This window comes from Heterodontus francisci, chromosome 27 (assembly GCF_036365525.1).
Source record: "Heterodontus francisci isolate sHetFra1 chromosome 27, sHetFra1.hap1, whole genome shotgun sequence".
In the NCBI taxonomy this organism is placed as follows: domain Eukaryota; kingdom Metazoa; phylum Chordata; class Chondrichthyes; order Heterodontiformes; family Heterodontidae; genus Heterodontus; species Heterodontus francisci.
The window spans coordinates 27,623,004-27,638,731 of record NC_090397.1 but is presented as its reverse complement, the minus strand read 5'-3'; the positions used below and the strand labels follow the sequence as shown (position 1 = coordinate 27,638,731).

Sequence of the window (15,728 nt, the reverse complement as noted above, 5' to 3'; positions counted from 1 at the left end):
AGAAGGGAGCAAGATGATTTTATGTCAATGAACTCTGCCCTCAAGCTGAAATGGACTAAATCACTGGCACAGCAAGCAAAGACTCTTTCACCGACAAGGAACTGAAGTTGTAATGGGAACACATGTACCGAAGGCCTTACTATTATATATTGAAAGAAAGCATCACTTACCAGTTGTGAAGCTTGTGATGGAGCCGGTTGCTGTTGATGGCACACTTGTCGATGTTACTTCTGAAAAATATTGAAGACATTCAAAATCACAACATTTTGACTCAATTCCGTACTTTCAACGTAAGGTGATGTGATTTGTGTTGAATAAATAGATGATAATAATGAAGTGTAAATTGACAATACATCACTCAAACAAATAATAGGCCATAGCTCTCAAAGAAGGGAGCAAATGAGCGGAAACTGAAAGAGCAGAACGTGTTAAAAAATGTCCCTCTTCGCGAAAGGAAGTCGACCCAGATGTGGGAATTGTCTCTGTTGTTGAACTTGATTCTTCTGAAGAACCAACAAACGCATTCACAACCAAAACATCCAAGTCGAACTGGGGCATTTTTCAGAGAGCTGACAGACGTGGCCTACCTTCCAGAATAGAAAATAGAGCGCACAAAGAGGTAATATAGGTTTGGCATTCAGCTGGTGCCTGATATGACCCGACGTGCTCAACGTTCATCGAATTAAGGTGGAATTATGGTCACTGTTGGAATGTAGGAATAGTGCCAGTCAAGATAGCACAGACTGATCACACAAACAGCTATGTGGTCATTTCTATATCATCTGTTCTCAGTGATGTTGATTCAAGCATAAATGCTGGTCAGGACTCTTCCTTGAAATAGTGCCATGGTATTTGTTTAGACCTCCAGAGAGTGGAGACACTGGTTTGACTGAACAGCTCAACAAACAGAGCACACCAAAGGCATTGCAGCTCTTACTCAGTAGAGCACCTCAGTGTCAGAATAGGTTTCGTGATAGGAATGGGAGTTGATGCGCGAGACCCTTCAGAGTTGAGTATGTGCACAAGATGAGAAAAAGCTGACAATTTGTTTTCAATGACCAGGACCTTCAGCTGAAAGAGCACTCGTCTTGAATTACTTGTTCATGTTTATTGCAGGAAGACATCACTCACCACTGGTAGTAGGTTCAGGAGTTGTGTTTGTCCCTGTTGTCGCAGTTGTTTCTACAGAAGGAAACAAATGTATTCACAACCATGAGATTCAAGGTTGCCTTGCAACTGTATTGAGACAGTGTCAACAGAATCAGCAGATATTACGCAAATTAAAAGAGAGTTCACGATTGGTCTCCAAACCTATCAATGCAGGTTTCCATTCAGACAGTATCCTGCCCTAGTATACGTGGTGTATTCCATCTACACTATGGACAAGCTCACCATCAAGTGAGTGTCATTGTGAAAAATCGAATTTGAAGGCTGATTCCATTCACCCCTTAAGGCCAAAGACTACGCTGAGACATAGAACATAGTGATACATAGAAAGGTTAAAGGAGATTCAGACGAGAACACAAAACTGTGCAACACAAAATGAGTATTACTCTCAGAAATTCAACAGCTGAATACCTGATGTCCTGTCTGGAGAAATTCCCTGCACATCAAACTGCTTCGTGCAGAAATCAATTAAAATGATCACCTAACTGCCCACGCTGATGCATAGCGTGCCAGTAGATGCAGCATATATAATTTCAGTTATGTACTCTAATTACCCTTTTGAGGTATGTTCCATTCACGATGAGAGCACGGGTTGATTTTGAGACCGTTTATTTAACCAGATGCTCTAAGATTGCCATTGATGAAAGTCGTAAGGTGATTTTATGTCAATGAACTCTGCCCTCAAGCTGAAATGGACTAAATCACTGGCACAGCAAGCAAAGACTCTTTCACCGACAAGGAACTGAAGTTGTAATGGGAACACATGTACCTAAGGCCTTACTATTATATATTGAAAGAATTCATCACTTACCAGTTGGGTAGCTTGTGGTAGAGCCAGTTGCTGTTGATGGCACACTTGTAGATGTTACTACTGAAAAATATTGAAGACATTCAAAATAACAACATTTTGACTCAATTCCGTACTTTCAACGTAAGGTGATGTGATTTGTGTTGAATAAATAGATGATAATAATGAAGTGTAAATTGACAATACATCACTCAAACAAATAATAGGCCATAGCTCTCAAAGAAGGGAGCAAATGAGCGGAAACTGAAAGAGCAGAAAGTGTTAAAAAATGTCCCTCTTCGCGAAAGGAAGTCGACCCAGATGTGGGAATTGTCTCTGTTGTTGAACTTGATTCTTCTGAAGAACCAGCAAACGCATTCACAACCAATACATCCAAGTCGAACTGGGGCATTTTTCAGAGAGCTGACAGACGTGGCCTACCTTCCAGAATAGAAAATAGAGCGCACAAAGAGGTAATATAGGTTTGGCATTCAGCTGGTGCCTGATATGACCCGACGTGCTCAACGTTCATGAAATTAAGGTGGAATTATGGTCACTGTTGGACTGTAGGAATAGTGCCAGTCAAGATAGCACAGACTGATCACACAAACAGCTATGTGGTCATTTCTATATCATCTGTTCTCAGTGATGTTGATTCAAGCATAAATGCTGGTCAGGACTCTTCCTTGAAATAGTGCCATGGTATCTGTTTAGACCTCCAGAGAGTGGAGACACTGGTTTGACTGAACAGCTCAACAAACAGAGCACACCAAAGGCATTGCAGCTCTTACTCAGTAGAGCACCTCAGTGTCAGAATAGGTTTCGTGATAGGAATGGGAGTTGATGCGCGAGACCCTTCAGAGTTGAGTATGTGCACAAGATGAGAAAAAGCTGACAATTTGTTTTCAATGACCAGGACCTTCAGCTGAAAGAGCACTCTTGTCTTGAATTACTTGTTCATGTTTATTGCAGGAAGACATCACTCACCACTGGTAGTAGGTTCAGGAGTTGTGTTTGTCCCTGTTGTTGCAGTTGTTTCTACAGAATGAAAGAAATGTATTCACAACCATGAGATTCAAGGTTGCCTTGCAACTGAATTGAGACAGTGTCAACAGAATCAGCAGATATTACGCAAATTAAAAGAGAGTTCACGATTGGTCTCCAAACCTATCAATGCAGGTTTCCATTCAGACAGTATCCTGCCCTAGTAAACGTGGTGTATTCCATCTACACTATGGACAAGCTCACCATCAAGTGAGTGTCATTGTGAAAAATCGAATTTGAAGGCTGATTACATTTACCACTTAAGGCCAAAGACTACGCTGAGACAAAGAACATAGTGATACATAGAAAGGTTGAAGGAGATTCAGACTAGAACACAAAACTGTGCAACACAAAATGCGTATTACTCTCAGATATTCAACAGCTGAATACCTGATGTCCTGTCTGGAGAAATTCCCTGCACATCAAACTGCTTCATGCAGAAATCAATTAAAATGATCACCTAACTGCCCACGCTGATGCAAAGCGTCCCATTAGATGCGTCATAGATAATTTCAGTTCTGTACTCCAATTACCCTTTTGAGGTATGTTCCATTCACGATGAGAGCACGGGTAGATTTTCAGACCGTTTATTTAACCAGATGCTCGAAGATTGCCATTGATGAAAGTCGTAAGGTGATTTTATGTCAATGAACTCTGCCCTCAAGCTGAAATGGACTAAATCACTGGCACAGCAAGCAAAGACTCTTTCACCGACATGGAACTGAAGTTGTAATGGGAACACATGTACCTAAGGCCTCACTATTATATATTGAAAGAAATCATCACTTACCAGTTGTGAAGCTTGTGGTAGAGCCGGTTGCTGTTGATGACACACTTGTAGATGTTACTTCTGAAAAATATTGAAGACATTCAAAATCACAACATTTTGACTCAATTCCGTACTTTCAACGTAAGGTGATGTGATTTGTGTTGAATAAATAGATGATAATAATGAAGTGTAAATTGACAATACATGACTCAAACAAATAATAGGCCATAGCTCTCAAAGAAGGGAGCAAGATGATTTTATGTCAATGAACTCTGCCCTCAAGCTGAAATGGACTAAATCACTGGCACAGCAAGCAAAGACTCTTTCACCGACATGGAACTGAAGTTGTAATGGGAACACATGTACCTAAGGCCTCACTATTATATATTGAAAGAAATCATCACTTACCAGCTGTGTAGCTTGTGGTAGAGCCGGTTGCTGTTGATGACACACTTGTAGATGTTACTTCTGAAAAATATTGAAGACATTCAAAATCACAACATTTTGACTCAATTCCGTACTTTCAACGTAAGGTGATGTGATTTGTGTTGAATAAATATATGATAATAATGAAGTGTAAATTGACAATACATCATTCAATCAATAATAGGCCATAGCTCTCAAAGAAGGGAGCAAGATGATTTTATGTCAATGAACTCTGCCCTCACGCTGAAATGGACTAAATCACTGGCACAGCAAGCAAAGACTCTTTCACCGACATGGAACTGAAGTTGTAATGGGAACACATGCACCTAAGGCCTTACTATTATATATTGAAAGAAAGCATCACTTACCAGTTGTGAAGCTTGTGATGGAGCCGGTTGCTGTTGATGGCACACTTGTCGATGTTACTTCTGAAAAATATTGAAGACATTCAAAATCACAACATTTTGACTCAATTCCGTACTTTCAACGTAAGGTGATGTGATTTGTGTTGAATAAATAGATGATAATAATGAAGTGTAAATTGACAATACATCACTCAAACAAATAATAGGCCATAGCTCTCAAAGAAGGGAGCAAATGAGCGGAAACTGAAAGAGCAGAACGTGTTAAAAAATGTCCCTCTTCGCGAAAGGAAGTCGACCCAGATGTGGGAATTGTCTCTGTTGTTGAACTTGATTCTTCTGAAGAACCAACAAACGCATTCACAACCAATACATCCAAGTCGAACTGGGGCATTTTTCAGAGAGCTGACAGACGTGGCCTACCTTCCAGAATAGAAAATAGAGCGCACAAAGAGGTAATATAGGTTTGGCATTCAGCTGGTGCCTGATATGACCCGACGTGCTCAACGTTCATCAAATTAAGGTGGAATTATGGTCACTGTTGGACTGTAGGAATAGTGCCAGTCAAGATAGCACAGACTGATCACACAAACAGCTATGTGGTCATTTCTATATCATCTGTTCTCAGTGATGTTGATTCAAGCATAAATGCTGGTCAGGACTCTTCCTTGAAATAGTGCCATGGTATCTGTTTAGACCTCCAGAGAGTGGAGACACTGGTTTGACTGAACAGCTCAACAAACAGAGCACACCAAAGGCATTGCAGCTCTTACTCAGTAGAGCACCTCAGTGTCAGAATAGGTTTCGTGATAGGAATGGGAGTTGATGCGCGAGACCCTTCAGAGTTGAGTATGTGCACAAGATGAGAAAAAGCTGACAATTTGTTTTCAATGACCAGGACCTTCAGCTGAAAGAGCACTCTTGTCTTGAATTACTTGTTCATGTTTATTGCAGGAAGACATCACTCACCACTGGTAGTAGGTTCAGGAGTTGTGTTTGTCCCTGTTGTTGCAGTTGTTTCTACAGAATGAAAGAAATGTATTCACAACCATGAGATTCAAGGTTGCCTTGCAACTGAATTGAGACAGTGTCAACAGAATCAGCAGATATTACGCAAATTAAAAGAGAGTTCACGATTGGTCTCCAAACCTATCAATGCAGGTTTCCATTCAGACAGTATCCTGCCCTAGTAAACGTGGTGTATTCCATCTACACTATGGACAAGCTCACCATCAAGTGAGTGTCATTGTGAAAAATCGAATTTGAAGGCTGATTACATTTACCACTTAAGGCCAAAGACTACGCTGAGACAAAGAACATAGTGATACATAGAAAGGTTGAAGGAGATTCAGACTAGAACACAAAACTGTGCAACACAAAATGCGTATTACTCTCAGATATTCAACAGCTGAATACCTGATGTCCTGTCTGGAGAAATTCCCTGCACATCAAACTGCTTCATGCAGAAATCAATTAAAATGATCACCTAACTGCCCACGCTGATGCAAAGCGTCCCATTAGATGCGTCATAGATAATTTCAGTTCTGTACTCCAATTACCCTTTTGAGGTATGTTCCATTCACGATGAGAGCACGGGTAGATTTTCAGACCGTTTATTTAACCAGATGCTCGAAGATTGCCATTGATGAAAGTCGTAAGGTGATTTTATGTCAATGAACTCTGCCCTCAAGCTGAAATGGACTAAATCACTGGCACAGCAAGCAAAGACTCTTTCACCGACATGGAACTGAAGTTGTAATGGGAACACATGTACCTAAGGCCTCACTATTATATATTGAAAGAAATCATCACTTACCAGTTGTGAAGCTTGTGGTAGAGCCGGTTGCTGTTGATGACACACTTGTAGATGTTACTTCTGAAAAATATTGAAGACATTCAAAATCACAACATTTTGACTCAATTCCGTACTTTCAACGTAAGGTGATGTGATTTGTGTTGAATAAATAGATGATAATAATGAAGTGTAAATTGACAATACATGACTCAAACAAATAATAGGCCATAGCTCTCAAAGAAGGGAGCAAGATGATTTTATGTCAATGAACTCTGCCCTCAAGCTGAAATGGACTAAATCACTGGCACAGCAAGCAAAGACTCTTTCACCGACATGGAACTGAAGTTGTAATGGGAACACATGTACCTAAGGCCTCACTATTATATATTGAAAGAAATCATCACTTACCAGCTGTGTAGCTTGTGGTAGAGCCGGTTGCTGTTGATGACACACTTGTAGATGTTACTTCTGAAAAATATTGAAGACATTCAAAATCACAACATTTTGACTCAATTCCGTACTTTCAACGTAAGGTGATGTGATTTGTGTTGAATAAATATATGATAATAATGAAGTGTAAATTGACAATACATCATTCAATCAATAATAGGCCATAGCTCTCAAAGAAGGGAGCAAGATGATTTTATGTCAATGAACTCTGCCCTCACGCTGAAATGGACTAAATCACTGGCACAGCAAGCAAAGACTCTTTCACCGACATGGAACTGAAGTTGTAATGGGAACACATGCACCTAAGGCCTTACTATTATATATTGAAAGAAAGCATCACTTACCAGTTGTGAAGCTTGTGATGGAGCCGGTTGCTGTTGATGGCACACTTGTCGATGTTACTTCTGAAAAATATTGAAGACATTCAAAATCACAACATTTTGACTCAATTCCGTACTTTCAACGTAAGGTGATGTGATTTGTGTTGAATAAATAGATGATAATAATGAAGTGTAAATTGACAATACATCACTCAAACAAATAATAGGCCATAGCTCTCAAAGAAGGGAGCAAATGAGCGGAAACTGAAAGAGCAGAACGTGTTAAAAAATGTCCCTCTTCGCGAAAGGAAGTCGACCCAGATGTGGGAATTGTCTCTGTTGTTGAACTTGATTCTTCTGAAGAACCAACAAACGCATTCACAACCAATACATCCAAGTCGAACTGGGGCATTTTTCAGAGAGCTGACAGACGTGGCCTACCTTCCAGAATAGAAAATAGAGCGCACAAAGAGGTAATATAGGTTTGGCATTCAGCTGGTGCCTGATATGACCCGACGTGCTCAATGTTCATCGAATTAAGGTGGAATTATGGTCACTGTTGGAATGTAGGAATAGTGCCAGTCAAGATAGCACAGACTGATCACACAAACAGCTATGTGGTAATTTCTATAACATCTGTTCTCAGTGATGTTGATTCAAGCATAAATGCTGGTCAGGACTCTTCCTTGAAATCGTGCCATGGTATCTGTTTAGACCTCCAGAGAGTGGAGACACTGGTTTGACTTAACAGCTCAACAAACAGAGCACACCAAAGGCATTGCAGCTCTTACTCAGTAGAGCACCTCAGTGTCAGAATAGGTTTCGTGATAGGAATGGGAGTTGATCCGCGAGACCCTTCAGAGTTGAGTGTGTGCACAAGATGAGAAAAAGCTGACAATTTGTTTTCAATGACCAGGACCTTCAGCTGAAAGAGCACTCTTGTCTTGAATTACTTGTTCATGTTTATTGCAGGAAGACATCACTCACCACTGGTAGTAGGTTCAGGAGTTGTGTTTGTCCCTGTTGTTGCAGTTGTTTCTGCAGAAGGAAACAAATGTATTCACAACCATGAGATTCAAGGTTGCCTTGCAACTGTATTGAGACAGTGTCAACAGAATCAGCAGATATTACGCAAATTAAAAGAGAGTTCACGATTGGTCTCCAAACCTATCAATGCAGGTTTCCATTCAGACAGTATCCTGCCCTAGTATACGTGGTGTATTCCATCTACACTATGGACAAGCTCACCATCAAGTGAGTGTCATTGTGAAAAATCGAATTTGAAGGCTGATTCCATTCACCCCTTAAGGCCAAAGACTACACTGAGACATAGAACATAGTGATACATAGAAAGGTTAAAGGAGATTCAGACTAGAACACAAAACTGTGCAACACAAAATGCGTATTACTCTCAGATATTCAACAGCTGAATACCTGATGTCCTGTCTGGAGAAATCCCTGCACATCAAACTGCTTCATGCAGAAATCAATTAAAATGATCACCTAACTGCCCACGCTGATGCATAGCGTGCCAGTAGATGCAGCATATATAATTTCAGTTATGTACTCTAATTACCCTTTTGAGGTATGTTCCATTCACGATGAGAGCACGGGTAGATTTTGAGACCGTTTATTTAACCAGATGCTCTAAGATTGCCATTGATGAAAGTCGTAAGGTGATTTTATGTCAATGAACTCTGCCCTCAAGCTGAAATGGACTAAATCACTGGCACAGCAAGCAAAGACTCTTTCACCGACAAGGAACTGAAGTTGTAATGGGAACACATGTACCTAAGGCCTTACTATTATATATTGAAAGAATTCATCACTTACCAGTTGGGTAGCTTGTGGTAGAGCCAGTTGCTGTTGATGGCACACTTGTAGATGTTACTACTGAAAAATATTGAAGACATTCAAAATCACAACATTTTGACTCAATTCCGTACTTTCAACGTAAGGTGATGTGATTTGTGTTGAATAAATAGATGATAATAATGAAGCGTAAATTGACAATACATCACTCAAACAATAATAGGCCATAGCTCTCAAAGAAGGGAGCAAATGAGCGGAAACTGAAAGAGCAGAAAGTGTTAAAAAATGTCCCTCTTCGCAAAAGGAAGTCGACCCAGATGTGGGAATTGTCTCTGTTGTTGAACTTGATTCTTCTGAAGAACCAACAAACGCATTCACAACCAATACATCCAAGTCGAACTGGGGCATTTTTCAGAGAGCTGACAGACGTGGCCTACCTTCCAGAATAGAAAATAGAGCGCACAAAGAGGTAATATAGGTTTGGCATTCAGCTGGTGCCTGATATGACCCGACGTGCTCAACGTTCGTCAAATTAAGGTGGAATTATGGTCACTGTTGGACTGTAGGAATAGTGCCAGTCAAGATAGCACAGACTGATCACACAAACAGCTATGTGGTCATTTCTATATCATCTGTTCTCAGTGATGTTGATTCAAGCATAAATGCTGGTCAGGACTCTTCCTTGAAATAGTGCCATGGTATCTGTTTAGACCTCCAGAGAGTGGAGACACTGGTTTGACTGAACAGCTCAACAAACAGAGCACACCAAAGGCATTGCAGCTCTTACTCAGTAGAGCACCTCAGTGTCAGAATAGGTTTCGTGATAGGAATGGGAGTTGATGCGCGAGACCCTTCAGAGTTGAGTATGTGCACAAGATGAGAAAAAGCTGACAATTTGTTTTCAATGACCAGGACCTTCAGCTGAAAGAGCACTCTTGTCTTGAATTACTTGTTCATGTTTATTGCAGGAAGACATCACTCACCACTGGTAGTAGGTTCAGGAGTTGTGTTTGTCCCTGTTGTTGCAGTTGTTTCTACAGAATGAAAGAAATGTATTCACAACCATGAGATTCAAGGTTGCCTTGCAACTGAATTGAGACAGTGTCAACAGAATCAGCAGATATTACGCAAATTAAAAGAGAGTTCACGATTGGTCTCCAAACCTATCAATGCAGGTTTCCATTCAGACAGTATCCTGCCCTAGTAAACGTGGTGTATTCCATCTACACTATGGACAAGCTCACCATCAAGTGACTGTCATTGTGAAAAATCGAATTTGAAGGCTGATTACATTTACCACTTAAGGCCAAAGACTACGCTGAGACAAAGAACATAGTGATACATAGAAAGGTTGAAGGAGATTCAGACTAGAACACAAAACTGTGCAACACAAAATGCGTATTACTCTCAGATATTCAACAGCTGAATACCTGATGTCCTGTCTGGAGAAATTCCCTGCACATCAAACTGCTTCATGCAGAAATCAATTAAAATGATCACCTAACTGCCCACGCTGATGCAAAGCGTCCCATTAGATGCGTCATAGATAATTTCAGTTATGTACTCCAATTACCCTTTTGAGGTATGTTCCATTCACGATGAGAGCACGGGTAGATTTTCAGACCGTTTATTTAACCAGATGCTCGAAGATTGCCATTGATGAAAGTCGTAAGGTGATTTTATGTCAATGAACTCTGCCCTCAAGCTGAAATGGACTAAATCACTGGCACAGCAAGCAAAGACTCTTTCACCGACATGGAACTGAAGTTGTAATGGGAACACATGTACCTAAGGCCTCACTATTATATATTGAAAGAAATCATCACTTACCAGTTGTGAAGCTTGTGGTAGAGCCGGTTGCTGTTGATGACACACTTGTAGATGTTACTTCTGAAAAATATTGAAGACATTCAAAATCACAACATTTTGACTCAATTCCGTACTTTCAACGTAAGGTGATGTGATTTGTGTTGAATAAATAGATGATAATAATGAAGTGTAAATTGACAATACATGACTCAAACAAATAATAGGCCATAGCTCTCAAAGAAGGGAGCAAGATGATTTTATGTCAATGAACTCTGCCCTCAAGCTGAAATGGACTAAATCACTGGCACAGCAAGCAAAGACTCTTTCACCGACATGGAACTGAAGTTGTAATGGGAACACATGTACCTAAGGCCTCACTATTATATATTGAAAGAAATCATCACTTACCAGCTGTGTAGCTTGTGGTAGAGCCGGTTGCTGTTGATGACACACTTGTAGATGTTACTTCTGAAAAATATTGAAGACATTCAAAATCACAACATTTTGACTCAATTCCGTACTTTCAACGTAAGGTGATGTGATTTGTGTTGAATAAATATATGATAATAATGAAGTGTAAATTGACAATACATCATTCAATCAATAATAGGCCATAGCTCTCAAAGAAGGGAGCAAGATGATTTTATGTCAATGAACTCTGCCCTCACGCTGAAATGGACTAAATCACTGGCACAGCAAGCAAAGACTCTTTCACCGACATGGAACTGAAGTTGTAATGGGAACACATGCACCTAAGGCCTTACTATTATATATTGAAAGAAAGCATCACTTACCAGTTGTGAAGCTTGTGGTAGAGCCGGGTGCTGTTGATGACACACTTGGAGTTGTTACTTCTGAAAAATATTGAAGACATTCAAAATCACAACATTTTGACTCAATTCCATACTTTCAATGTAAGGTGATGTGATTTGTGTTGAATAAATATATGATAATAATGAAGTGTAAATTGACAATAAATCATTCAAAGAATAATAGGCCATAGCTCTCAAAGAAGGGAGCAAGATGATTTTATGTCAATGAACTCTGCCCTCAAGCTGAAATGGACTAAATCACTGGCACAGCAAGCAAAGACTCTTTCACCGACAAGGAACTGAAGTTGTAATGGGAACACATGTACCGAAGGCCTTACTATTATATATTGAAAGAAAGCATCACTTACCAGTTGTGAAGCTTGTGATGGAGCCGGTTGCTGTTGATGGCACACTTGTCGATGTTACTTCTGAAAAATATTGAAGACATTCAAAATCACAACATTTTGACTCAATTCCGTACTTTCAACGTAAGGTGATGTGATTTGTGTTGAATAAATAGATGATAATAATGAAGTGTAAATTGACAATACATCACTCAAACAAATAATAGGCCATAGCTCTCAAAGAAGGGAGCAAATGAGCGGAAACTGAAAGAGCAGAACGTGTTAAAAAATGTCCCTCTTCGCGAAAGGAAGTCGACCCAGATGTGGGAATTGTCTCTGTTGTTGAACTTGATTCTTCTGAAGAACCAACAAACGCATTCACAACCAATACATCCAAGTCGAACTGGGGCATTTTTCAGAGAGCTGACAGACGTGGCCTACCTTCCAGAATAGAAAATAGAGCGCACAAAGAGGTAATATAGGTTTGGCATTCAGCTGGTGCCTGATATGACCCGACGTGCTCAATGTTCATCGAATTAAGGTGGAATTATGGTCACTGTTGGAATGTAGGAATAGTGCCAGTCAAGATAGCACAGACTGATCACACAAACAGCTATGTGGTAATTTCTATAACATCTGTTCTCAGTGATGTTGATTCAAGCATAAATGCTGGTCAGGACTCTTCCTTGAAATCGTGCCATGGTATCTGTTTAGACCTCCAGAGAGTGGAGACACTGGTTTGACTTAACAGCTCAACAAACAGAGCACACCAAAGGCATTGCAGCTCTTACTCAGTAGAGCACCTCAGTGTCAGAATAGGTTTCGTGATAGGAATGGGAGTTGATCCGCGAGACCCTTCAGAGTTGAGTGTGTGCACAAGATGAGAAAAAGCTGACAATTTGTTTTCAATGACCAGGACCTTCAGCTGAAAGAGCACTCTTGTCTTGAACTACTTGTTCATGTTTATTGCAGGAAGACATCACTCACCACTGGTAGTAGGTTCAGGAGTTGTGTTTGTCCCTGTTGTTGCAGTTGTTTCTGCAGAAGGAAACAAATGTATTCACAACCATGAGATTCAAGGTTGCCTTGCAACTGTATTGAGACAGTGTCAACAGAATCAGCAGATATTACGCAAATTAAAAGAGAGTTCACGATTGGTCTCCAAACCTATCAATGCAGGTTTCCATTCTGACAGTATCCTGCCCTAGTATACGTGGTGTATTCCATCTACACTATGGACAAGCTCACCATCAAGTGAGTGTCATTGTGAAAAATCGAATTTGAAGGCTGATTCCATTCACCCCTTAAGGCCAAAGACTACACTGAGACATAGAACATAGTGATACATAGAAAGGTTAAAGGAGATTCAGACTAGAACACAAAACTGTGCAACACAAAATGCGTATTACTCTCAGATATTCAACAGCTGAATACCTGATGTCCTGTCTGGAGAAATCCCTGCACATCAAACTGCTTCATGCAGAAATCAATTAAAATGATCACCTAACTGCCCACGCTGATGCATAGCGTGCCAGTAGATGCAGCATATATAATTTCAGTTATGTACTCTAATTACCCTTTTGAGGTATGTTCCATTCACGATGAGAGCACGGGTAGATTTTGAGACCGTTTATTTAACCAGATGCTCTAAGATTGCCATTGATGAAAGTCGTAAGGTGATTTTATGTCAATGAACTCTGCCCTCAAGCTGAAATGGACTAAATCACTGGCACAGCAAGCAAAGACTCTTTCACCGACAAGGAACTGAAGTTGTAATGGGAACACATGTACCTAAGGCCTTACTATTATATATTGAAAGAATTCATCACTTACCAGTTGGGTAGCTTGTGGTAGAGCCAGTTGCTGTTGATGGCACACTTGTAGATGTTACTACTGAAAAATATTGAAGACATTCAAAATCACAACATTTTGACTCAATTCCGTACTTTCAACGTAAGGTGATGTGATTTGTGTTGAATAAATAGATGATAATAATGAAGCGTAAATTGACAATACATCACTCAAACAATAATAGGCCATAGCTCTCAAAGAAGGGAGCAAATGAGCGGAAACTGAAAGAGCAGAAAGTGTTAAAAAATGTCCCTCTTCGCAAAAGGAAGTCGACCCAGATGTGGGAATTGTCTCTGTTGTTGAACTTGATTCTTCTGAAGAACCAACAAACGCATTCACAACCAATACATCCAAGTCGAACTGGGGCATTTTTCAGAGAGCTGACAGACGTGGCCTACCTTCCAGAATAGAAAATAGAGCGCACAAAGAGGTAATATAGGTTTGGCATTCAGCTGGTGCCTGATATGACCCGACGTGCTCAACGTTCATCAAATTAAGGTGGAATTATGGTCACTGTTGGACTGTAGGAATAGTGCCAGTCAAGATAGCACAGACTGATCACACAAACAGCTATGTGGTCATTTCTATATCATCTGTTCTCAGTGATGTTGATTCAAGCATAAATGCTGGTCAGGACTCTTCCTTGAAATAGTGCCATGGTATCTGTTTAGACCTCCAGAGAGTGGAGACACTGGTTTGACTGAACAGCTCAACAAACAGAGCACACCAAAGGCATTGCAGCTCTTACTCAGTAGAGCACCTCAGTGTCAGAATAGGTTTCGTGATAGGAATGGGAGTTGATGCGCGAGACCCTTCAGAGTTGAGTATGTGCACAAGATGAGAAAAAGCTGACAATTTGTTTTCAATGACCAGGACCTTCAGCTGAAAGAGCACTCTTGTCTTGAATTACTTGTTCATGTTTATTGCAGGAAGACATCACTCACCACTGGTAGTAGGTTCAGGAGTTGTGTTTGTCCCTGTTGTTGCAGTTGTTTCTACAGAATGAAAGAAATGTATTCACAACCATGAGATTCAAGGTTGCCTTGCAACTGAATTGAGACAGTGTCAACAGAATCAGCAGATATTACGCAAATTAAAAGAGAGTTCACGATTGGTCTCCAAACCTATCAATGCAGGTTTCCATTCAGACAGTATCCTGCCCTAGTAAACGTGGTGTATTCCATCTACACTATGGACAAGCTCACCATCAAGTGAGTGTCATTGTGAAAAATCGAATTTGAAGGCTGATTACATTTACCACTTAAGGCCAAAGACTACGCTGAGACAAAGAACATAGTGATACATAGAAAGGTTGAAGGAGATTCAGACTAGAACACAAAACTGTGCAACACAAAATGCGTATTACTCTCAGATATTCAACAGCTGAATACCTGATGTCCTGTCTGGAGAAATTCCCTGCACATCAAACTGCTTCATGCAGAAATCAATTAAAATGATCACCTAACTGCCCACGCTGATGCAAAGCGTCCCATTAGATGCGTCATAGATAATTTCAGTTATGTACTCCAATTACCCTTTTGAGGTATGTTCCATTCACGATGAGAGCACGGGTAGATTTTCAGACCGTTTATTTAACCAGATGCTCGAAGATTGCCATTGATGAAAGTCGTAAGGTGATTTTATGTCAATGAACTCTGCCCTCAAGCTGAAATGGACTAAATCACTGGCACAGCAAGCAAAGACTCTTTCACCGACATGGAACTGAAGTTGTAATGGGAACACATGTACCTAAGGCCTCACTATTATATATTGAAAGAAATCATCACTTACCAGTTGTGAAGCTTGTGGTAGAGCCGGTTGCTGTTGATGACACACTTGTAGATGTTACTTCTGAAAAATATTGAAGACATTCAAAATCACAACATTTTGACTCAATTCCGTACTTTCAACGTAAGGTGATGTGATTTGTGTTGAATAAATAGATGATAATAATGAAGTGTAAATTGACAATACATGACT

At 40.2% G+C, this 15,728-nt stretch overlaps 1 protein-coding gene across 1 annotated transcript in view; it reads right to left on the bottom strand.

Moving 5' to 3' along the window:
* LOC137384932 (mucin-2-like) overlaps positions 1-15,728 on the bottom strand; it is a 98,193-nt gene that overhangs the window by 33,592 nt on the left and 48,873 nt on the right. Inside the window, exons 74-95 of the mRNA XM_068059641.1 lie at positions 15,540-15,599; positions 14,693-14,743; positions 13,731-13,790; positions 12,885-12,935; positions 11,922-11,981; positions 11,536-11,595; positions 11,150-11,209; positions 10,763-10,822; positions 9,916-9,966; positions 8,954-9,013; positions 8,108-8,158; positions 7,145-7,204; positions 6,759-6,818; positions 6,372-6,431; positions 5,525-5,575; positions 4,562-4,621; positions 4,176-4,235; positions 3,789-3,848; positions 2,942-2,992; positions 1,979-2,038; positions 1,132-1,182; positions 171-230 (exon numbers count right to left, since the gene is read on the bottom strand). Coding sequence (XP_067915742.1) covers positions 171-230; positions 1,132-1,182; positions 1,979-2,038; positions 2,942-2,992; positions 3,789-3,848; positions 4,176-4,235; positions 4,562-4,621; positions 5,525-5,575; positions 6,372-6,431; positions 6,759-6,818; positions 7,145-7,204; positions 8,108-8,158; positions 8,954-9,013; positions 9,916-9,966; positions 10,763-10,822; positions 11,150-11,209; positions 11,536-11,595; positions 11,922-11,981; positions 12,885-12,935; positions 13,731-13,790; positions 14,693-14,743; positions 15,540-15,599 — 1,257 coding nt within the window. The remainder of the gene's footprint in view (positions 1-170; positions 231-1,131; positions 1,183-1,978; positions 2,039-2,941; positions 2,993-3,788; positions 3,849-4,175; positions 4,236-4,561; positions 4,622-5,524; positions 5,576-6,371; positions 6,432-6,758; positions 6,819-7,144; positions 7,205-8,107; positions 8,159-8,953; positions 9,014-9,915; positions 9,967-10,762; positions 10,823-11,149; positions 11,210-11,535; positions 11,596-11,921; positions 11,982-12,884; positions 12,936-13,730; positions 13,791-14,692; positions 14,744-15,539; positions 15,600-15,728) is intronic.